This window comes from Halichoeres trimaculatus, unplaced genomic scaffold, assembly GCF_033239565.1.
Source record: "Halichoeres trimaculatus isolate MK-OKI-2021-1 unplaced genomic scaffold, fHalTri1.1 fHalTri1_scaffold_2, whole genome shotgun sequence".
NCBI lineage: Eukaryota > Metazoa > Chordata > Actinopteri > Labriformes > Labridae > Halichoeres > Halichoeres trimaculatus.
Window position 1 is genome coordinate 26824881 of NW_027437180.1, and position 25519 is coordinate 26850399.

A 25519-nucleotide genomic window follows, 5' to 3' on the forward strand; every position below is an offset into this window, starting at 1 on the left:
AGTTCAGGACAAAGGTTGGCAGGAGCAAGGTCTGATAAATCACATGATTCTCAACAGACCATTTCCTTCATATCCCTTCTCTGTGGCTTTGATCTAATCTGAGCAAAGCATAATGGATAAGTGTGGGCATGTAAGCTGCTCACCCACGTGCTGTCTTTGACATAATTGGCAGGAGTGTGTGCTATCTTACCTGCTGTCTTCTGACTGAATTGCTGGATGTGGGCTGAGGGGTCTTATCCTCTGGCCTGGGATCTGAGCCTCTGGTGGAGGCCCGGTCAGAATCAGGGTTACACCTCAGAGCTGCACCATCAACCTGCTCTGACTCCTGTGCCTGAAAGAAAAGAGAGACAAAATATCAGAGCTCGTGAGCAGAAAATAAGAAATAGAGTACATTTATGTTTCCTTATTATGAATCCAAACTTAAGAGGGCTGAACCTAATGTTCAATATTTGTCTCATATATAAGAGTCTTAAAATAAATCTAAGGATAAGTATTGAATGACTTGACAGGATTTCTTGGAAAAATATTTTTGTTTCTTCTGGTGAATTTGACATTCTGGCCTTAACCTGACCAAAAAAGAGACAAGAACACATCGATGCAGAGTATGTGGTGCTCATGACATTTAGGGATGGGTACCGAAATAGGTACTTTTATAGGTACCGACCAAAATCTGTCAAAAGTACTGGGTACCGATTCATGTAAAATCAAAAGGTACCATGTTTAGGTACCTAGATGCATTCTTGTGACTCAGAGGGAGTGGAAGAGTAGGTGATTTTCCATGCTGGACATAAACACAACATTGCAAGATTACATATTGATAAATAAATATGTTAAGTTGAAAGAAATACATATTTTATTATTAAAAAATTTAGACTTTTTTACCACAGTAACACAAAAAAGTACCGAAAAGTGGTATTGTTGAGTACCGGTACCGATTGCCAAGTACCAGGCATTGGTACTATATTGTTTCAAATGTGAAAGGTACCCATCCCTAATGACAGTGCTGGCCACTATGGGGTAGGGTTAATGCAGAAACCAATAATAGTGTTGTTCAGTAGGCTAGACCATGAGAGGCACATCTCAAGAGGTGACAGCTGACTTGACGGCTGTCCAGAAGACAGTCATTGACACCGTTGCATTGAGGGTTATATCCAAGCATCTAGAAAGCTGAGTGGAAGGATTAAGTGTGGTGGAAAAAATGCACAAGCAACAAGGATAACCAAAGTCTGAGAGCATTGTCAAGCAAAACCTATAAAAGAACTGAGGAACTTCACAAGGAGTGGACTGAGACTGAAGTCAGTCAGCTGAAACTGTTGCATTCCTCTTTCGAGCCGCTCCTGAATAAGAGAGACGTTAGAAGAGTCTTACTTGGGTTAAAGCGAAAAGAACTGGACTATTGCTCAGTTGTCAAGTGTCCTTTTTTCAGATTAAAAAAAAAAATATTATTATACTTGAAATGAAGATCCCAGAGCCTGGAGGAACAGGGTGCAAGTTGCTTAAAGTACAGAGTAAATTTCTCACACACTGTGATGATTTGGGACACCCCAAATCAATACAGGGGGCTGATGACAAGCTGTAGGAAGATAATGATATCATTTTCCAGAAAGACTTTGTAAGACTCACCAGACCTGGACAGACAAGCTGAAGCCCACTATCAAAGCAACCCGAGCTTTCATAACACCTCAGCAGAGCCACAGGCTGATCACCTCAATGCCCCATTGCACTGAGGCAGTAATTCATTCAAGAGGAGCCCTGACCAAGTATTGAATGCATATAAATGAAGATACTTTTCAGAAGGGCAACATTTCAGACTTAAAAATCCTTTAATTGGCCTTATGTAATATTCTCTTTTTTTGGAAAGACTAAACTTTGGGTTTTCATTAACTGTAAGCCAAAACCATCAAAACTGAAGGAAATAAATGCTTTAAATACTTCACTGCATGTACTTCATCTATAAAATACACAAGTTTAGCTTTTTAAATTGAAGTACTGAAATAAAATAACTTTTCCACTATGTTCTAATCTATTGAGATTCACCTGTATACTGCATACATTCTCACCTTTCATGTCTTAATTCTTTAACAGAGGGTGTGATACTCATAAACAGCATCACCTGCTGCCATCGCCAACACTTCCTCTCAACACATCAGTCTTTGGACAAACAGAAGCCTTCACAACTGTTTTCAAGGAGGCTAGGTAGTGAAGAAAAGCACACAGGATGTCATCACCTTTCCTCCAACGAGTCCTGATTGCATTATCAGAAACCTGGCATCTGGGCGTGACCTTGTTAACTGCCAGGGTAATCAACTTTAACCAAAGGGGAGGAGAGGGGATGATAAATTATTAGTGAGGAAGATTTTGTTCATGTTTTATTAAATTGGCCTGTCAAAGGGGGTTGGTCAAATTATCTGGGGCCTCGTTTATTGGAGGCCGGCCATATTGGCGCATCTGTTACAATTATTTATAATTTCTAGGCAGTCAGGAGGATGGACCGGGCTTTTCGGCATCATCCACATAAAGCAATTTAGAAATTAACTGGTGTGGGAGTGTCTGAGTTTTTCCCTCTCACAAAAACTCTCTCATATCCATGCTGTTTTTCATCCAGCAAAAACGAAAAAACAGGCAAGCTGTGAGATAATAAAGGAGCAAAGGTGTTACGAGGACAAAATAAACACATTAAAAGCAGCTTATTGAAAGCAATGGACAGGGAGAAAGCGTGGGGTTGAAGATAAGGGGAGAGTGTGCAGGTGGAGTGAAAAAAAGAGCAAGAGAGTGGGGAGGAGGCTGGGGGAGGGAGGGAAGGAGGGAGGGAGGGAGGCAGGGTGTGGAAAAAAAAGAAAAGCCGGTCTTGGTAATTACTGAACACGATTAGGTTCTTGAGGGAACTTGTCTGGCACTCGCAGCCCTCGCTGGTGAGGATGCGGCAGGCAGGACCATATGGAGGGAGGCTTGTGATTGTGCTCCCTGAAGCTCGTGACCCGTCTGCTGCCGAGCCCTTGAGCTGAATGTGAAATGAGACTTGCCAGGCCTAATGTTCTACACATGCACCATTTATGCCACAAAACAAATCTGATCACTGTTAATTATGAAGCAGCCATAATCAGGAGGGGCCCTGCCACACACACACACAGACCCACCAAGAAGAACTACACACACACACACACACACACACACACACACACACACACACACACACACACACACAAAAATATACATATCAACTTTGCGCACATCTGTGGAGTTAGAGCATTTGAGAAAGTGGTTGTAAAGGTGTCAGCAGTGAAGGCTATGAGGTGCAGGACCCCCACCAGGCCAGGTGCACTTTGAATTCAAGAGATGATTCTTCAAAGAATGTGCATGTGCTTGCATATATGAGCATGTTTACTAGTAGTGCAGTGAAAAGGGACTTCATGGAAGGACAGCACACAGTGTGGAGGATGTAGGATATGTGTATGCTTCTGTGTTCCTACACAGCCCTGAGTCCTCCCACACAGTCTGTTTGACCCGAGTGTATGTGCTCACACGTATCTGCAGCGGCACATGGCCGTGCTTCATTAATGAGGCGAGCTGTGCTACACAGAGGTTCTCATCTAATGAGAGCAGTTGAGCTGGTAAAACACACCACTGGAGTCCATGTCATTAGTGTGTCTCTGGCCCTGGACATGGCCCAGCTCCAAACACACACTCACGTACAAACTCATGTTGACAACACTGTTTACTGAATAACAAATGCTGCATATGTTAGATAAGTGCCAGATGAAAATAGCATTAGAAGTCAAAAAATATGTATCAGCATTATTATTTAGCAATGTTAAACCCATAACCTGTATACAGGGTTTTCATATCGAGGTAAAATGATAGATTAGGAGAGAGGAGGTGTATGTAAATACAAGCAGCAGGCTGCACTAAATTTTTAACATACTCTAAGGGAGGTCCTGACAGTTAGGCTAAAAGAATGGCCTTCCAGATGGGAGAATATGAAGAGCAGCCAGAGTCAAAACACGACCCCTGTGAAAAACAAATCAACAGTGTCTGACTTATACAAGCTTTCCATCAAGTTCTCTGGAACAACAGCAAAGACGACTGAAAGTACCCTCTGTCTTCATGCTGTGACAAGTTGCGCTGAAAGGTCGTAAAAGTTGAGGTAAATACAGTACATAAAAATACACAACAGAACCCTTTGGCTGACACAGTACTGTTTGTTCAGCTCTTCTTGGTTGACTATTTAATTTCACTGTTTCTTTGTAGAGTTATTATTCCAACGTTTTCACTTAACGGTTTCCATTAATGATGAGGATGATCAAAAGAAACTCCTCACCTAAGAAAGACCCAGCCAAGCAGAGTGGGTGTATTTATTTGTGAACATGTGAGTAACTAGCGTGTTAATTATACATCTAAAAGCATTTAGATTGGCTTACATAAATAACAAGCCAGAAGCAGATGTTTAAAAACCATCTAAACAAGCTGAGGGAGACGTACCATGTGGGTTTCTTTCAATTAAGCAAAATTTAAAAAAGGGCCTGGTCCTGGGGAAATGATGCTTCTGTGTTTAAGGGTTTAGTCCATAAAGCCCATATGAAGGACTCATGCAAGATTTAGTGAAATGTATGCCAATGCTGAGTGTAACACTAATTCTGAGAGATACATAAATGTAGGTACTCAGTTCCACCTAAAAGCTGGATAGTTAATGATGGATAAATTATATATAGAATGTTTATGACTGCAGACTGTGCTTTATTAATTTTTGAAAGAGACAAGAATTTGAATTGTAATTGTAAGAATAAAAATGGATATTTCAACGGCTTTTTTCTGTTAAAGGCTGCAGGTGCGTCAGCAAACCAGGATAGCCATCACCTGGATGCTACCCTAAAGCAGTAAAACTGAATTTTTACATTGACAATTTACGCTTTAACTCTCCCTGCAGGGCCTACCTGATTAACAGTAAAAAGTTTGACAGTTTGTCTAAAAAAAACAGGAGCTTTTTTCACTTGTATTTACAACAAAACTTTTTTGGACTGACTGAACATGCTTAATTTTCCCTTTTCTAACCAAATGAGAGAATAACCAGTGCTTTGAATGACTGCCCACACAATTACCAACTAACCACTCATTTACAGTGGTGAAGGTTCCAGAAAGCCTGAGGTCTGCAATGGATCCTAATGTTGGTCTTTAATCACCGCACAGCTCCTAGGAGAGCCAAACACTTAACTACTATAAATACAATGATGTAGTGAGGGAGATGTTGTGAATGATTGAGTGTTCACAGTAGCTAGTTTTTCGTCCACTAATGAGGGCTCTCTCCTGCTGCTAGATTTTGATGGTGACCACCCAAACTGGCAACTCAAACCTTCACAACCTGGAAGTTGGTTCAGAGTGGTACTCACTGAGTTGGGGTCACACAGGGGCCTGATGACCAGCCAGGCCTTCCAGCTAAAAGACAGTGGCATAGACCTGGCTTTTTCAGCCCAATATTACAAGATATTTCACTGTTTTTATTCCACGCAAACACACAAGATAAACACCCTTGAAAAAAAGCACAATTGCTAAAAATTACATATTTGTTGACTGACAAATTCAATGTTTCAGGAACAATCAATAGTTTAAAATACAAATAATTAGTTGTTATTTAGTCCTGGGTTTACAAAACTAGCTTTTTTTCAGCAAACTTTTCCCCAGGATTTTTAAGACAAGTGTTTGTGCCCTCAGTCAATTATTTTAGTTTTATTTTGTTTCTCAGACTATTGCTCTGATTAATGATGAGTTGTACAAACAGATTAGAAAAAAATAAGCTGTTGGTCAAGACTAGGGAGCAAGAAAGATTTTTATGAATTGGCTGCAATCATTTTTGTTTTTAAAAAGATCAACTACGTTGACAGTTAATTGATAAAGGAGGTAACAATATCTAAAAAACAAAGATTGAGTCATATTTGACTGACACCAAGGTTGAACTGTTAAGTTACTCCAGCCATTGTTCATCTTAAAGCCTTTGCAAAGCCTTGTTAAGCTTTCTGTTCAGAGTTGACTTGACATAAGCTAGGAGAGAACAGACAGTCACTCTTTCTGCACAGCATGGAAGTATAACACACAATGGGTGTTATTCCTCTCACCAACCCTCCTCCTTTATCCCTGCCCCCCCCCTCCTCAAAAACCTCTGCGGGAGGGGTGTTCAAAGCTCTGGTCCATATTCAAATGAGCGCTGCGTCTCCCCTCTGTGCTCCCGTTGCGATCAGCACTTTGATCACCTCCGACGGCAACTTCCACCAAAACATTTAAAATTAAAATCAAATCTGCCTTAACAACCTGAGCATTAGAATTTAACAGGTGTTCGGGAGGAAGTTGTTAAAGAATTTGCGATTATGTGCTCGAATACACACACCTGTAGTGAGACACACACCCATGCAAACACAGGCATACAAGCATACGCACAACCTGTCAGTGAGATTACAGAGTGGGAAACCGAAAGCCCTCCTGACTGAGTGTTATACCATGGGATACCTGATCTGTTCACTTTGATGTCAGTGGGTAAGAAAGTTAAAGCAACAAATCAGCCAGACAGCAGCTACATGTGTTCAGTAAACAAAACTTAATATTAATTCTTAGCATAGTTTGTATACAAGGTGTTTTTGTTAAGAAATTCCTGCAACTGAAAAGTGTGATGTGTGAAGTTTATTCATTGTGACTCTGGAGGAAAAGAAGAGACAAGAGGTAGAGTGTGTGTTCCCTGCCATAAATCAACAAATGTATCTATAAACACACTAACATCCTTTCCATATATGCAAAGAAACATACAAGCATTTCCTGGACACACACACACACACACACACACACACACACACACACACACACACACACACACACACACACACACACACACACACACACACACACACACACACACACACACACACACACACACACAGAAAGAGAGAGACACACACAGCCCTAACTGCATCCTCTCTAAATGTAGTATTAATTACTGGAGGAGCACTGCTGTACTGTATTTAATTACTGACTAAATGATCCATTTATATTTCACTGCAGCTTAAATTAACAGGGTTAAGTGAGACAGGGCGATTGTAACTCACTTAACATTTGAGCTGATATCTTTAAACTTCCACAGTCTGGGGGCAGCCCTGTTAGAGAGTATAAACCAATCAAATTGTACAATTACAGTCTACAGAGACACAGAAATTATTGAAGTACTGCAAAAGTGTTATTTTGGACAGAATCAGCTATATTAAATTGTTTTATCCTTAAGAAAAAAAAATAAAAGTCATCCTGCGAAACAGACAGCAGACTCATTAACAAGTACAACATCTTAACAGTGATGAAGGAGTAGGACTGTGAGTACGAGATGCACACAGCTATTACTATTTTTGACCAAATCTTTAACACTGTGTGGTCTGAAAAATGTGGATCACCAAATCATTAAAAGTTGTAAAAGGTCACTTTGAACGTGGCTGCAACTTCAACCTCATGCTGCAGCCTCCATTGCCTCAGGGTGACAGTTCAAAGATAGTGAGCCAACTCTGAACCCCTGCTGACTGACAGATGTAAAAACTCCAACATCATCTTAAACATTACTAGGCTCCAATTAGATCACCTCTCTCTTCCCCTTTATGTTTCATTGCTGTCCAATCAGAGTATGTTAAGAGGACTTCTGGGTAGTTGGGTGGGAGGGAAAAAAAGATGAAGTAAGAATGTCAAAGGGTGCATATGAACCCGGGATGGAAAACTGTAGAAGATCAGATAGTTGACATGAAAGACGCTGCTGCAAAGAGAGATGGATAGATCAAGGGTGAAGCAGAATGATGTTAACAGAGCAATTCCCTGCTAAAGACCACCACCACGGGCCATGCAGGAGCTTCTCAGTTGCTGCTGTGCCTACTGATCAACCTACATTTCTCAATATGCAAATAAAAAGACAATTGGACACAGGTCTCGGACAAGTAATTGTAAGTACTTATTATGGAGGCGAAATCATAGATGCATCATGCAGGGAAATATAAGGATGCATATCTTGTACCCACATGTATGCAGCAAAGATCAACAAGTTCAGCAGAGGAGCAGGCTTCTTATAAAAAAAACATCTCTTAGCCTGAAGTTGCAAAGCATTTGATGAACTCTTTAAAGAAAGAGGAGTCTGTGGGAGAGAATGTGTGGCACAAGAAGGATACTAACCTTAAAGTTGGTTTGTCTGTTTGTAGAGGGGTCGAGGGGTATGTTCTGAGCCTTTTGTTGCTGCATCTGCTGCTGTTGTTGTTGTTGCTGCTGCAATTGTATTTGTTCCTGCTGCTGCTGTAACTGGGTTTGGAGTTGCAGGATGTGTTGGTCTTTCTGGACCAGCAGGTTACTGAGCTCCTGGTGACTCTGGCGAAGGTTGGCCTCGCTGGATGTGAGGGCCTGATAGCACTGACTTAACTCCTTGTACAGCTGTCAAACAAAACGGTTATTATAAGGAGATTTTCCTGGCAAGCATGAAACAATTGTGCATTAAAGCACAGACCTGAGTTGAGAACATCAAAGTCATAATAATGAGAAGTTTGAGGTTTTGAATGTGTCAGTACCTGCTGATAAGAGGTGGTGTCAGCAGTATGTGCCTCTTCCTGGTTCCTCAGGACTCTCTGTGTGTCAAGGTTGAGTCCCTCCAGCTGCTTGATAAGATGGCTTTGCTCTGCCGCATGCTCTGTACTCTGTTTGTAGAGGGTCTGCACTTCAGTGTAGTCATGGCTATAATTCACACACAAAAAAAAATGTTTTATTATGAACGAGAGACACAACAGTACACAGTAAAATTTTAAACTGTTCAGTCTGATCTGCATGAGACAATGCGCCTACACATATTTTAGGTTCTGCAAATTATTTTGCATTTATTATTTTTATTTTTGGTACACTCAAAGAGGGAGCAACATACTTATTGCTATAGCCATCATGGTTGCAGCTTTAGCTCTTTAATATTTCTTACATACTATGTGTGTTAATTAAATTACATGGTGCTTGTTTGTTGCGTTGGAGCACAGCGATCCAATTTATCATGGCCATCTACTTCCTCTTCTGGGAGAAATTTGCTCACACTTTTAACACAGAGGTTTACCGAGACCTGTCAAATGCTGCTGAATCCAACCGCAGTTCAATTCCAATCCCATAATCTAGGTCTGTCGATCGAGCTATGCTTAGTCCGTTCCTTGTCCGACTAAGCTGCTTAAATGCATCTTAACAGTCTGATCTTGTGCTGACTAAACCCATAGTCTGATTTTTTAGGCTACATATTGACTGTTATAACTGGAGCACAAAAGTGCCACTCACACAAAGAAGCGTGAAAAGAGATAACCAAGAAGCATGTCGAGCTAGTGTTGCCACTTTCACGACTTTGTCATTTTATTCGGCGGCTTGTCAGACCTGCCGGTGCCTCTCAACAAGCAGTTAAGTCAAGGAGTCAAGGAGTAAGAGTCAATTTACCACTTGTAAGCACTGTTTAATAACTGTTAACTTGGCAGATGAGTGCTGTTTTATTCAGTACCCCAGTTATACTGGAATTTGTTTACTGCAAAATTCAGTTTTTGCTGACAAGGGAAATAAAGAGATAATTTTGTGAGAAAAAATTGTTCTATATGCACATTATGCATACCAGAACCAAACCATAATCGTGGCCCAAAAACCGAGGTACGGAGTGAACTGTGGCTTGCCTATACTGCTGCACCCCAATTACAAACCTGTAAAAACATTTTTTCTGTCCATAAACTGCAAATGTTTCCATCCCAAAACGGATACAGCAGCACAATGCTGTCCTATGCTGTCCATGCACTATAGTCATCATATAGCTGGATCTAGATATTGATCTTGGATTAAAAAGTGGTGTGGTTCTTTAAACTGATAACTCTTCTGTTTTGATTCATCCCTGTTACTCAGTAGTGGTAAAATTAATCCTACATTCCTTTTGGGGAACTTTTCAGTTAATCACGGTGTCACGGTATTATATTGTCTCACATTGTGTCTTATCACACTGTACTGCAAGAGAAAAAAAAAATCCTGGTTAATACATTTCCGCAATCTTTTTTCCCACAATATAGTTTCATGTCAACATTTTACAATGTATTAATTCTATGGCCACAAAAAATCACCTTTAAAGTGTGCAAGGAGGACAAAGAAATAAGATTTTATTAGGAATTATTAGTATTTTTTTACCTTACTTACAACACCAAAAATTTAGCTGAACTGAATGTTTTAACATTTGTTAATGTCGCATGAAACATTAATAAACTGTTTTTCATTTATAATGGTGTGACAACTTTTCCTGAAACTCCAAGGACAGTATTAAGTTTGTTAGGTCCTTCTTAACTCATATTTTCCTCAGTGCGGCACTGCCAGCATCAAATTTTAATGCTTTGTGTCATGTGGACTTATCAGAGTGCACCTCCAAATTTTAAGGACATCTTTAATCACCTAACCGAAACCTTCAGAAAGGTCTCCAGCCCTGGTGTGACTGACACGTCAGGGTGCCTCTGGCATTAAAACAGAAAAGTAGTTAAAAAAGGTTGAGATTACCACTAAGACTCTTACGGTTCTCACAGTTTTTATCATATCGACTAAAGCTTAGCCAAAGCCTGCTCCGTTTCCCTTTCCCCCCGTTTAAAGCACATCCACTATGCAGGGCTTATCAAGTGGCTTTAGGTGAGCCAGAGAGGAAGAAACCTGTGTCACACTGAAGCCTCACAGTGTTGAGAGTGATATACCAACTGCTTCACACACTGAAACATGTGAGTGGATACAAAGGTTATTTGTCTTCACAGAAGCAAACGATCATAAAAATACAAGACAATATCCCTTAAAATTTGTTGTTGCAGCAAAAAGACAGTGATGTACAGAAAGGTGCTTCTCTTGACAGGGCCCACCGTAGCTGACTGAGTCTGTCTTCTTTTGCTGCCATCTCCCTCTCTTTGGAAGAAAGCTGGGCCGTTAGATTGAAATTGTGGCTCTGCAAGTTGGACAATTCCTGCCAGGCACTGTGTAGCTTCTCCTCCAACTCCTGGTGTAGAAGAGAAACAATTAGAGAAGCTGCCGATAAAGAAAAATAGAAATAATTAAAAAATAATAATCAACAAAATTTACTCTAAAAAGATTTGTCTGAATACTGCTTTAAACTTCATAAAAAGACCAAGTCTGTCATTTCTGTTGCCCTTTTTTTCCTTTCCCTCTTTTAATTCCAACAAATAAGGATACCTCCTCTGGAAGTGAATAAAACAGGACACGCAAAACATCTAAATTTGTCCAAGTGATAATTATGGACATCAGACAACCCCAGGGCATTACTGTTTGCCAAAAATGACACACATTTAGCAACATTTCCACATGCAGTAAAACATTTCACACTAATAAAACTTAAAATCTATAAAAGCAACTTAAATAAGTCTTAGGCTCCTAATCTCTTTCTCCAGTTTTATCTAACTACATTGATTTTGCATAAAGCTTTGAGCACATAAAAGTCTTATGAGTGCACAGACGTCCTTTACTGGGCATCAGACAAAATGTTTTGACAGCTTTAACAAGAAAAAAAATGGCTGAGAAAGGCACTGAAGTTCTAAAAGCCTTCAAATCTTGACAGTTTTCATTGGTAGAACCAACCATGTGCAAATTTAACAAATCAATAATTGACAATCACAAGGGTGGGGAAGACAAAAATGTCATAAACGCTGTTCATATTGATTTGCATACTTTAAAAACATTTGATTACTATAAGTGCTATTATGCTATATCAGTACAATAAAATAAAATATAAGTGATTCTTACATTTTCATTGGAGTGAATGTGACACATTATTGGATTTGCCTTTTATTTTGTCTACCCTGCCGTAAACGAAACCTTACATGAACCTTGTCTTTACATGCTCTGAGTTAAATGATAAATTTCTTGACAAATCTCTACCATGTCAAACAAATTGGAATGATGTAGTCAGTGCGCACCTTGAAATCTCCATCTCCATCTCTCAAATCAAAGTGTGATAGAAAAAATGAAGAACAGGTGGAGGGTCTTGTGTTGTGATGGATGTGCATAGGCTAGTTCCTGCGCTCCATCCTGTCCAAGTGTAATTACTCTGCAGCCCTGACTAATTCAAGACTTTCTGTCCGTCTCTATTTGAGTAGTAGAGTAATATTTTTCAAAACCACTAGCCCATACAGAAGAATGCATTGCTGTTTTGCTGCTCCTTAAGTATTGGCAGCTCAATTCTTAGAGGGGAAGGGAAGAACTGCAGATTCAAATGTGAACAAAAGTCTTGGAGGGTTCTGGTCAGGATTTAATTGGTTTAATGTTTAAAAAGTAGCGAGGCTGTCACAGTCTAATTACTGTACTTCTTAAGTCAACTGAGATGGGAAGTATAATGATGTTTAATATTGTATGTGATATTCGTTCAAATACATTTTTGTCAAAGTGGATGACAAAAAAAAACCCTTGAAAATCTCTACAACTTTTACTCCAGCATATGCAAATGACTTCGGCCACGTTTCTCTTAGTTGTTTTCAGCCCAATTCATTTTTTACTGGATGACCTATCTCCCTGATGTTTGAATCATAATTTGCCCTCCTTTGAATCAAGTCCCTTTATATTTCATTGTGTGCTTTTCTGGAGGGATCTTTTGATATTTTCATGCTGAGGAGGACAAGGTATGAGGGATCAGAGAGTTAACAATGTGCAGAACACAGGGAAGCTAGAGGATGTGCCCTGCTGAACTGTTTGTGTGTCTGAATGGACTTGTCCCCATGTCTGTACCTTGACTCTAGCCTGGGCAGCATCTCTCTGTTCTCGCTGGCTCTTGGCCTGTGTCTCTTTCTCCTCCAGGTCAGCTTGCAGGGTGCCACAGCGGGACGTTAATCCCTCTTTCTCCTCCTCTAGAGCCTGCACCACCTGCCGCTCCTCCTCCTCTTTCCTCCTACACTCTGTCTTCATTTCCTGGATAAGAGAGGTGTGTATGATGGGGAAGAGAAGGAGGTCGTGAGGGCCAAGCAAACACAGGGACTGAAGGTAAGAAAAATAAAAACTAGGGATTCAAAGAGAGAGAAAGAGAGGAAAGAACGCTGGAGAAATACAAAAAGAGGAGCAACCCATGGGGTAAAGGCAGAGATGAATATGTAAAGAGTGGAGGGGCTTTGCAGCAAGAACCCCCTGCACAGGCTGCTTATTGGCGAAGGTCATCTGAGCTGAATGACTGGACCCACGCGGCCAGACGCTGGCTGGCGTGGGCTGAGCTGTGCTGCAAGAGCTGGGCTCATGCAGGTACAGGGGCCAGTGTGAAAGCTTTAATGACAGGCTCCTAATGAGAATGCTGCTTTCTGCAAGACCCATTAGACTCAACCTAGGTCTCCTTTGATGCTGTCCCCCACAATTTCTCGCCACGAGTCCTCACCAAGTCTCTGTAAGGACCATTCCTTTATCAATTAATCATAGCCAGGTCCCATCGAAGTATAATTAGGAAGAAGCCACAGCATCACATGCATACTTTTCCCCACTGAAGCAGTCATTAAGTATTTATCTGTGAGTTAACAACCTGCTTTTCCTTCTTTTCCTATCTCTTGCTCACACACACACACACACACACACACACACACACACACACACACACACACACACACACACACACACACACACACACACACACACACACACACACACACACACACACACACACACACACACACACACACACAGATTTTTAAACTATTAATCATTTCCTCTTATGACAGAGGGCTAAGGCTAAGAAAGGCTGGAAACCAACTATAGTTGAAGACACATTCACTGTGTTCAAAAGGGCAAAGTAATAAACTTACATTTCATATTGATTCATATGACCGTGGTCAAAGCCACCATGGATATGTCATGTTTCGTGCAAAAAAAACAAAACAAGTCCACTCCATGACTGCCACAAAAAATCTGTCCCACAAACCTGAAGTTCCTGACTCTTGTCGACCAGTTGAGCACGCAGAGCTATCAGATCCTTCTTCATTAGGACATTCTCCTCGTCTGCTGTCATCCTCTTTTGTACCATGCTGTTAATTTCCTGCTGCCACCCAGTCACTTTCTGTGGGAAAGAAGAAAAAAAATACTGATGAAGAGAGAGAAAAGAGCACCACTGATCGCTTTATATACTTATTCAAAGACATCGAAGGGTCAGCTTTGTGATCAGTTAGAAAATACTAGAATTAACAAAAAGCTTGCTTTAAACTGAAACTCCATTTTCTAAATTTAGTTTAATAAAAAAAAGTACATCTCTAAAGTGAAATAAAATCTCTAAAATAAAATGAGCAGCAGCTACTGAAATTGGATTATAGTCAAGATTATTTCAGATATAAAAGGCCTGTGAAAATTACTGAAAATGGCTTTAAAACTTCCCAATCCCCAGTGTGATGTCGACCATCTTTATACAACAGTTTAACATTGAAAAGAACCGTGTTACCAAAATTGGTTGATGTTGACGATTGATATATGTAATGCCAATATCTTGTTGCCAACTTAAAGATAGTAACATTAGAAGTATAACTTAGTAAGTCACAGGTTTTAGATGAATTCTGAATGGAAAAGAAATTTACTGTTTACACCAAGTTCAGGACATGAATGATATTTACATGATATACAACGTTAGCTACGTTGCTTTATACTGCATGGGAGAATTCATATTTAACATTCGCTGGTATGTTCAATATATGCTGTAAATAAGAATGGAAAAAACATGTTTCTTCGAAGCAGCCATATTTACAAAGCTGCCTGCAGTCTCTACAGACATATTTTCTTTTAAATCTGCCTGATGTTGTCAGCTCAAAAATGTCATTACTTACTGATTTTATCTGTGTATTTCTGTTCATGATCAATTTCATGATTCACCAAACCAAAGATTTTAATAACTGCCTTCTTTTCATGTAGTATGTTCACTTCATGTCTTTGGCAGCTTTTGTGGCCTAAGAAGTGGGAGGCTGGCCTCTTAACACTGCATCAGCTGGGGTTTGGCATTGGCTGGTAATCACTGCCTTCTGTGGGTACACCCTACTCTCAAATAACACTGTGCTCTGGGATGCAATTAATTGCCATGTTGAGAGAAAATCGCTCAGATATATCCAGATAGTGGATTTAGCTTTCCTTGCAACTCCTAGCTTGCCGTGCTAAGAACAGAAGGGCTTTAATAGAGATTTATACTGGAGCGCAGAAAATAAATTCAAACGTTGGTAATGAGGTAGGCGAGAACAATTTGAACCCCAGAAGTGCTCAATTGATAGAAGGGAGAAAAAGGAGGGGGTTACGCCAAGTTAAGAGGTCTAGGACAGAAAGATTAGCATGTGAAAATTCCCAGTGCAGTTCAAAAATGAAAGCTAATTATGTTGCAAAAATGAAAGGAGTGGTGAGGGCAGTATATAGAGAAATGAATGGAATTATAAGAGAGAGAATTGGAGAGAGAAAAGCATTATCAAAGTTGGAAAATTGAGACATCAAGTGAAGTGTAAGATCTTATGAGGAGTCAGTGGACCATTACCTTTTTTTAAAAAAGGGGGTATAACCATTTAATCAATATGAAGGTTTGTAAGGCTTTAGATCGCGGATGAGATGATGACTGTCGAAAGGCTGGAAGACACAGTATAGAGCTTGAGTTTCTTTGAATGTTAAGTTTCATGACCCACAATTTTGGGAGAACAAGAGATTTTTAAAGTTACTCGTAATTAACTTGTTTAAAATGACTTAATTACAGCCCCCTTTTTTATCAATATTTTTTTCCACCCAAAACAACACAGAGGACCATCACCTGTCATCTGTAATTTTCTCAATGTTTTCCTGTTTTAAGGCTGTGCAAGACCAATACATTTTCACGTTTGCTGTGTTGTAGCCTTCAGTTAACTGTTTACTTTACACATGTAATCATACATGCATGTAAATGTTTGTAAGGTTCAGCGAACTCACATATTAGGTGATGTATGACTTGTTATAGTAACTTTCATCATATAGACTCCATCACACCTGAGATGGCTGTTGATTAAATGTGAAAAAAAAAACACTGGCGGTCTGATGACTCCATTACAGCCAGTCTCATTAGGAAAGAAGCAGATTCTGGATGAAGGACGTTAATGAAGGAGACTGACAGATGCTTCAGTAAAGGGATGATGATCTGGGGCGAATCACATTAGTGATGTCATTATCGTCCGCCATTATACAGTTGGGATATATTACTCAAGGAGAGAACTGAAAAAGTCAGGTAAAGAAGCTGGAGATGGAAGAGCTAGGTAAATTCTAAAAATACACTTTGTTTTTAAATAAATCAAATGAATATTGGTCTGTAATCACAACCTCCAACTTGGCAAGTGGGGCCTAGAAAGACAAAAATGGCTAAATAGTTTAGGTGAAAGATACAAAAAAGGGAAAAAAGTAGTAGAATCTATAATTCAAAGAAGCAGTACATCATTCATGAGAAATGTTCCCAGCTTAAGCCAAAGCATTAGAGAGTGCATTTTAAGTTTCACTTGCCTCACTGGGGCTGATCATTGGCCAACAGCTTTTTAAACATGGAACCTTTATTAATCAGTTTATTTTATAACTCTAATGTGAATTGAGATTTTGACTTTTAAAGACACATCTAACCACATTAAACTGGCCGCGTTTGTCAGGTTTACATTTCACATTTGACTAATGAACTCCTTTTGATCAATGTGTCTAACCTGTAAAAGAGATTTGCTTAACAGAAAATTAAAGCTATTTAGAGCACACTGTACAGTACCTGTTCCAGCTCCTGTATCCTGTAGTCTTTGGACTGGAGGATCTCCAAAACCTTTCTGTCCTTTACTTCAGCTTTGTGCTTCTCACTGTTGAAGAAAATGGAACAAGGCACAAGAAATAGACACAAATAAAAAGGTATTAAGTTTGCCATTGGGTTGGATTGGTCTGATTTTGTACAGTTTCCCTCAACATTAATAATGAACTATCTGGCAATGATCTTCTGTTTATTTAGGATTCAATGGTGTTTTAAAAGAATTATGTACATGAATAAAACGGCAATTTTTATACAAGGAAAGCCTCTGTACTATCCGACTTCTGAGCCAAACTTTTCTCTGTAGCCCAGAAGTATCTCTTTTTATCATGATGAACTTTTAAGGAGACATAAACAAGGCATCAATTGGGGACCTGTTTGTTTGGACTGCTTTAGGCCACCAGGGGCCACCCATTCCCTCCACTCATCACTTCCCCTTCTACACCTTCTATCCTTGAGGCCTTTTCTCCCCACTCTCTGACTCCTCTGATCAGCTGTCTCCCTTGATAGACACTGAAATAAGTATCTTGTGTCCCCAGAGGAGCTGGAACGCAGGCCAGCCTAGCTGTATCTCCTTGTATATGGGGCTGTGTTCACCATGTCCTGAGCAACCAACCAATCACTCTACAAGATCCGCACAGGAAGGGGAGGGAAGGGTGAATGGCAGTTCCCTGTGGACACCAGCGCTTGACTGGAGTCGACACAATTACCATGTCAATATCCTCCTGCGCATCAGGTGATACAATACACATGCACTTTCTGGGTGCATGTTTTCCCCCAAAGTCTCAGCGGACCATCATCTTTGATGGGTTTCCTTTGGGGCTATAAAAGAACTGAAGAGGGTGAGGGAAAGGAATGAAAGGCACAAGTTCTGGGGACCTGCTTGCTGCTGCAAAGTGTTTTACCCTTAGTACGGGCCTGTAGCAACTGACAGACTTAAACTAACTGCAAAATGTACCCATGATAGTAAACACTTCTTTGTAAAGTTTTACATGTAGTGCAGTGCTGGTCAGAAATACGTAAGTGGTAGAATACACCAGTGTTCAAACTAAAGTGATACCAGCATCGAAGATCATTTGAAGACAAAGGGTTTTTTTCCTAATAAGGGGGGAATAAATTTAATTTATCCAACTGTGAAAAGACTTGAACCCCTGTTCTTTTCTGAGAGTTCCCATGCCACTGTGTTTGGAGTGGCTTAGCCACCCTGCAAAAGAGGTCATATTCAATCTCACAATTTATCCGATAAAGACAAGTATTTGGAAGGAGTGTTTCAACTGTCCAGAGTGGGTGCGGCAGAGGAAGAGTGTTTTCATTAAAAGGGTTTCCATGGTTGAACTGCTAGACCGGGGATAAGAAGGCTTAAATCAGCATCTGCACCAGATTCCGTCGTAACCCCCGCAGGATGGCCAAGGTGCCTTAAACACCCCTTGAATGACTTTTCACACATATTTCACTTCACTCGTGAGATAAAGGAATTTCCAGCTACTGAGCCTCTCAGGTAGCAATTTGAAAGATGAATCTACTCACCGCTCAACCACCAAACTGACAGCCTGGGTCAAGTCTGGATTTGCCACTTGCAAGCGTTTCCATAGGGACCACACAAACTCCTTGTCTGCCTGTGAAAATAAAGGATTCAATGAGTCAACAGCTGTTACTCCTGATTGAGATAAATAGCTTTAGATAAATTTGTCTCACAGTGCAGCGAGGCTTAAAAGGAAAGCCCCAGCACATCTCAGCAGAAAAACAAAAAATTAAATAGGAAGCTCAATGACATTAGCATTCGACAGAACGAGGGGAGAATCAATTATTTAAATATCTTGTACAAAATAGTTTTTGATCTGGCCTGCCCTCTCTAATCATGAGCCTCTCTTAACAGGGATCTTCATCTCAGAGATGTGACCTTCGACTCAAGGGGAGGGAGCATTGACACTTGTCATTATTCACTATTTATGACTGGGGAGAGCTGGGATCCAAATCAAAACACAGCAGTAGTGCTTGCATTTTCCTTATTAATCAGCTGGGCTTGGGATATGTTTTCCTCCACAGCTCCAAAGTAACTAGCCCCAAAGAAACTCAAAACTGATGACAGAGAGAGTCATCTGTAAGTGGAGAAACCCAGCCAGCCTGACACATTTCCAATTCAAATTGTCTCTCTGCTTTTTCAAACATTTTTAAGCTACATTACATTTAATGAGGGACATCTAAAAACTACATTTTCTGACATTAAAAGACAGAATTATACCAAATCGACTTAATATAAAATTATCTGATAAATTATGTTCACATCATCATAAGATAAAAGTCATCCCTCCCACTGGAATCTACTGGTCTCCAATTAGTACATGAATTTTAACCCCCTTTTCGAAAGTGTCTAATCAATTATTTACAAAAATGGCAGCAGCAGACCTTGATAAGACCATGAGCTGAACATATAAAGTGGAAGGACTGTAAATTTCTGTCCATATGTATCCGTATGTGTGTGTTTATGTGAGTTTGTGTGTGTACTAAGTGTCGGAGCAGGTTGTAGAAGGCAGACATTTTTTGACATCAGTCCTACAATGCCACTAACAATTAAAGTAAGCATTACAGTTTGCTTGACTTCTGATAGGTGGTCTCCCTCTGTCTGGCCTTTGGCTGCCATTAGTAGTTCCACACCGCTCTCCTCCACCGTGTGTGTTTTTAAACATGCATCAATGTGTGTTTGATGATCGCTGAATTATTAATTTTTTTCAATCTAGACATTGAAATACCATGGGCTAAATACACCACAGACAGCCACTGGATTTCGGCCACATATTAATAAAATTAGCAGGGTCTAGTAGGAACATTTGCTGGCAGACAGATGAGACTCTTTGTAGTTAATAGCTGTCCTGGAGTACATCTTGCCAGAGACTTAAGACATCAATGGTATTCAAATGCCACTATTTAAATGGTACACTGCACAGCTAAAGGTCCTTATTAAATAGACAGAATCACTGATGTGCTGCTCAAATTGAGACCACCAAAGATGGTGGCTTCTTCAGATATACATAGGGGCTGCTATATAATATTGAAGATAAACTTGTATAATTTTATGTTAGTAAATAAGTGATCAGGGAAACATAGAAACACTATTTTACAGCCTAAAGCTTCTCCACTTATTCACCAAAATGTTTGGAGGAAGTATGCCAGCTCACTGAAATTAATAAGCAACACTTTCATATCAAAACAACTTAGTTGCAATTAGCTGATTTTTTTCAATTCAATTCAATTCAAAGATTATTTAAACATATTGCACTGACAAATGGCACAGTTGCATTTTAATTATACAAGCAAAGTATGCCTTCTGCAAATTTATTAACACCCTTCAACATCGCAAACATCATTGGTTCTTTGAACAACAAAGTCATACTTTTATATATAGTGCATTTCTCCACAAGTTATGACCACTGAATAATTAACTGATTATAATAAAAAATGCTTATACAGTTGTAAAGAGTGTTGATTCATATTCCACAAAGTTTGAGTAAGCCGGACAGGCTCTAAATTGTCATTTTGTATCTAATGTCAACAAAAAATAATGTTTGCAAAACCAGAAAGAGACAAAACACCTCAGAGCACCACTTTACCAGAAATACATGGAATGTTAAAAAATCTATGCTAAATGGTAAAATAAATTTTGAGCAGAAATACTTAGTAAACAGAAGACAAGCCACCTGTTTCATGGTCAAATGAACAAAAATGTCTGTCACAATGCTCTAGAATGGAGGAAAGAAAAAAGTGAAACCAGTATCCTCACTAATGCTGTCAGCTTATTGAATACTTTAATAACCCAAATGTTTATGTTTTAGGAAAATTTGCAGGTGTAAAAATGCATTAGGTCTATGATTGTACATTTTTATCTAAATTAACAAAAAAGATTAAATGAAGGGAAAAGAGTATCACTTCAACAAGTGGTTCCAAAAGATGTGGTACACAGGTTTGCACCTTTGTGCAGTTTGTTCTTTTGCTTTTTTATGTTTAAAGATTGTTAAAAGATGGTATCAAAAATTGTTTTGAAATAAATCCTCAAAACTTTTCTCCTCAAGTCAAACTAAACTTAATGTACAGTACAAATAAGGAAGCAGACTCATAAGCAACAAAACAACACAGCAAAAAAAAGAGTTTGCCCCCTGCATTAAGTGCTATTTTATGCCTAATAAAAGATGGGCTCTAACACATGTACTGAGCCCAACAGCTGCCAGTCTACCTGTGTAACAAGGTGCTGTGGATATGCAAAATGAGAAATGCTGGGTTAAGGTCCCTCATGTTATTAGGCACCACCTGGTGGTGAGTATGCAAGGAAACCATCCTTCAGTCACTGACACACAAATTGAGGATGAAAACTTCTCAGTTTTCTGTTAAAGAGCAAGTTGTTGGTTTAGCTTTTTTTAATTGGTTTTAGTAAACAGAAAATAAGGCCCTGAATTCTGAAATTTTCTCAAAAGCAGAAAGCTATTCTTTGGCAATTTACTATCTCTGCTGACAATATAAAAAGTGTGGTTAGGTCTATGACTGACTTTTATAAGTAGCAACAATCAAATAACAGAAATACATTTAATACATTCAATTTAAATTAATCAGTCATTGAACAATAACTTTCAAATGCAGTCATTAATCTTAGAGTATATTCCTGACAGGAGTAGATGCCTTGGGCTGACTTTTGTGGATATGAAACAGAAATAGCAGTCCATCTCCTGCATGCTCCTCAGAAATGATCTTATTTGTGATTATGTCTAACAACTAGACACATTAACCCCCTCCTAGGTGAGTCATGCATCTTTTTGTGAACAAAAATAAATACTGAGGTAATTTAGATGAAAAATATATTGTCATTAGTCATTGTCTGACAGACATAACACTTAATGGAACAGGAGGATATAAAAGATTTGTTGTTTGTTATGTTCTCTGCATTAAAAGGTACGTCAAGGATGTTTAAGAGACTGAAAAAAAAGAGTTCACTTTTTGTAGCAGAGACTGTAAACTCTCCTGACTCTGATCAAGAATACTTATTACACAAATGTTTGACTATTGCTTCATTGTTTCTTATGCAAAGCTACAATGTGTAAAGCAATGGTTGTGTGACTTAAAAAAAATATGAGTAGTAAATATATTGCTGCATTAGTGTACTGTCAGATACATGGCAAAGTCATGTAATAATGGCAGCGCACTAGAAAAGAATAATTAAACTTCCTGCCATAAAGTCACGTGATAAATACCCCCTCTTAATGGCAGTATAATATCGTGGTGTTATTAGACATAAGATTTAAAAGACTTGTTTACCACGTTAAAGCAGATACCAAAATTATTGGGAAGTAAGTGGACAAATCCCATGACACACACATTCAGTCATACCTGGCACTGCAGCAACTCATCTGATAAACTTTTCACTTGTTCCTCTAAAACCAGGGTGCGATGATCGTCTTTGCTAGACATTTCGACACCTAAAGAGAAGAAGAAAAAATAATATGAGTTTGGATCCTTTTTTGAGAAAGATAATTGTAGCAGTAAGTAATACGGTTTAATTATATGCCACTGGTTGTGTCTGTAAACTCGTTCGTTCAAAACAGTCGTTGACACAGATAAGTTGAGAGAGTTTCACTTGTTGAAAGCAATGAAGACAGATCATTTGTGCTTTGTTTTTTACGTTAGCTGGTTACAGTAAACACCACTTGAGGATGAGAAAACCCAGTTCTAGACTACCTTACAAACGACATTCTGTTACCTTTTCGACAGCTTTCTTACCAGGCAGATGTCAACACTGAAGCTTAACAACAAAGAGCTAAAACATGGTAAGAAACTGACAGCTATCTAAGCTAATGTTAGCCCGTTAATAAAAGCGGATGTTTTCCCTGTCTGCAACTGAAATCCTTCTCTGCGTGCTGTTAGTTAACCGAAATACGTCACTGCATGCTTCAGCGAGCGCATTCATCTATCCGCGAAACGTCCGCTTTACATCCTTTTCAAAACAACAAACCATATGAGTAAATGCACAAGTTGCCAATAACAACCAAAACACTTTACTCCCTTCAGTTTCAAACATACCCGCTGTTTTCCGTTTCTGTCCCCATGCGTCATCGACGTCACGTCAGTTTGCGACAGCTACATTCCATATACGGCAGATCTATCAGAGTCCAAAAGAAGTGTTTTCCACAGGTGGGTTTCACTGCCAAAGAAGGTTGTTGTGGTTGTTTCTAAGAGTTTCAATCGAAATGAGCTTTGGAAGAGTTTAACAGGATCAAGTTTGAGACTTTAGAACCAACTGTTTTATTCTCCAGAACTTGTATATCATTTAATAAATGAAACAAAACTGGCTTTCCAAGCTTACAACATAATCTGTCATTAGAACAAGCTCAGCAAATCAGGATCCTTTTTATTATTATTATTTATTTTTAAATTAAAACAATAAGAATTAATTGACCACCCCTAAAATTGCAATACATGTACTTTTTTTCCTTTTGTTTGAGTCAAAAACCATCTTTTTATCATAATATTTCCTTCAAAGTATTTTCAAACTTGTTTGCATAAACAAATAAGGTTAAATGTGTGCATGCAAGCTTCAGTGTCATGATATACAACTCCAGTGATTGATCAGTTCAAACAATTGCTATCCTTAATGGGTTCCGATGAGGCTTGCTAGTGTACATTATTAAGGAGTTCTGTGAGTTGGCCGGGTGGTGACTTCTCTAATCAGCTCATATCTCCTGCTGGGCCTTCATCTGAAGCACATTTTAGCTGACCAAGACCAACTCTAAGCAGTGGCAAAGATAAAATCCAGACCACCATGGGTCAAATCTATTGGCTTTGAATTATGAATAACAGACATGTGAGAGAAATTGTAAACCCCTTATGCAAAGGACATGGAATATGTAATACTAAGGCTGTGCAGTACATCTCTGCGTCTTCTGCTGACTTGATGGCTCATATACCTGCCCAACCATACTGGGACTATACTTTTTTTTAACAAAGGTCTGGCTGCATTAATAAACAATAATAGACTTTAAGAACAGCCCAAACAACAAATTTGTAATGATTGAACCAAACTGTAGGAGCAAAATCACTTTTTTAAAAAACACACAACTCACCGATATCAAGAGTAATGATTGGTTTATTACATTTAGTTTCAGTGTGTGGAAATAATGTCCTTAGTTGTTGTTGCTATTGCATTACAATAAAATGCCTGTAATTAAAGAAACCAGTCACTTCCAAACCTTCAAAAAATACAGTTATTACTTCTGAGTCAAATTTAGGGCACATAAATAGTTTTAATACAGAAAAAAAGACGATGGAACAGAAGTCTATCATCAAACCTGGTTCAAAAGTTGCTCTTCATGTTTATTTGAAGCAAAATGTTACATAAATGTTGACCAGAAAAGAACCTAAAGAATTGATAAGAATTAAATTCCGTGGGCCGAGGCCTTTTGATAAAACATGTCAAGTTTTTAATAAGAAAAATTAAAAACAATAAAACGTGTTTAATGTCGACGGGCAATTTATACAGCGTATACAGAACAACTGAAGCAAGTGGACCACAAAAATGCCATTACAGCATCAGAGATGTATCACAATATGCCAATATTACTGTATCATTATAAAGAAAATTACAGACTGTGCCACAGCAGACACACAAGCAGTACATAGAATGAGTCTTGCCGTGTGTGTGTGTGTGTGTGTGTGTGTGTGTGTGTGTGTGTGTGTGTGTGTGTGTGTGTGTGTGTGTGTGTGTGTGTGTGTGTGTGTGTGTGTGTGTGTGTGTGTGTGTAAGTACTGTTTTACAAGCCTATAAATCCCAACTGTTGAATCAAAGATCAAGAGGCACATGAATAACAGTAAAGATAGATGACATTGAGATCTGATATTGATCTTTATGGGCTTTTAATGTTTAAAATGCTGTTTTTCCTCTTAATAGACACACTTATACTGCACCCCAGTTGATACTTGTCATTTTTATTGATGTATCATGAGATCCAAAACAATGCACAATACATTGTGTAGCTTGATTCTATAAGTAGGAGCTTTGAGAAGTGGATGTAAGCAAGAGAAAATGAACAAAGACGTGTGCTTGACATCTGTTTGGCTGGAGATACGAGACAGCTCTACATTGTGCTGCTAATGTACGTGAATGTCCAGCACAGATTCAGAGCACAGGGTGAGGGAGGACAATGAAGAAATATGAGGACTGACACTCCTCGTCAGCCAGACAAATGTTGGTTCATCTGCTAACTGCTGCTGCTGCACACACACACACACACACACACACACACACACACACACACACACACACACACACACACACACACACACACACACACACACACACACACACACACACACACACACACACACACACAGAAGGAGAGAAGATGCAATTGACTTAGCATGATTAGGCTGTTCCTTGACCCACAAACACTGCCTCTCATTAAGATCCTCATTTGTGGAACAATTTTAGAGGCAGTAGACTGGTACATAATGTGAAACATCTGCCTGCACCCTGTTCCTTGTTCAGACACACAAACTGACACATGGTACACATGAATCAGCCACTCTGTCTCATCCTTTCTCAATGTGGATACAAAATGACCATCATGCATTTTTAACAGGATTTGAATCTAGTCCCTGATGTCAAAAAATCATCTGTAGATTCAAATACACGTCAAAAACCAGCCACAGGCTCTGGGTTTCTGGCACAGTTTTTTTCTATATTAAGTAAGGAACAGATCATGC

At 39.2% G+C, this 25519-nt stretch overlaps 1 protein-coding gene across 4 annotated transcripts in view; it reads right to left on the reverse strand.

Moving 5' to 3' along the window:
* cntln (centlein, centrosomal protein) overlaps positions 1 to 22915 on the reverse strand; it is an 86380-nt gene extending 63465 nt beyond the window's left edge. For 2 of the 4 annotated variants that reach the window (XM_074664031.1, XM_074664003.1), the window contains exons 1-10: positions 22521 to 22840; positions 22151 to 22239; positions 18305 to 18393; positions 16748 to 16832; positions 13937 to 14071; positions 12766 to 12945; positions 10893 to 11026; positions 8568 to 8730; positions 8182 to 8433; positions 191 to 331 (exon numbers count right to left, since the gene is read on the reverse strand). In XM_074664031.1, the coding sequence (XP_074520132.1) occupies positions 191 to 331; positions 8182 to 8433; positions 8568 to 8730; positions 10893 to 11026; positions 12766 to 12945; positions 13937 to 14071; positions 16748 to 16832; positions 18305 to 18393; positions 22151 to 22231 (1260 nt within the window). In that variant the 5' untranslated portion in view covers positions 22232 to 22239; positions 22521 to 22840. Of the gene's footprint in view, positions 1 to 190; positions 332 to 8181; positions 8434 to 8567; positions 8731 to 10892; positions 11027 to 12765; positions 12946 to 13936; positions 14072 to 16747; positions 16833 to 18304; positions 18394 to 22150; positions 22240 to 22520 lie in introns of all 4 variants that reach the window. The other 2 variants (XM_074664014.1, XM_074664025.1) reach the window with 2 other exon arrangements.
* Positions 22916 to 25519: the final 2604 nt, after the last annotated feature.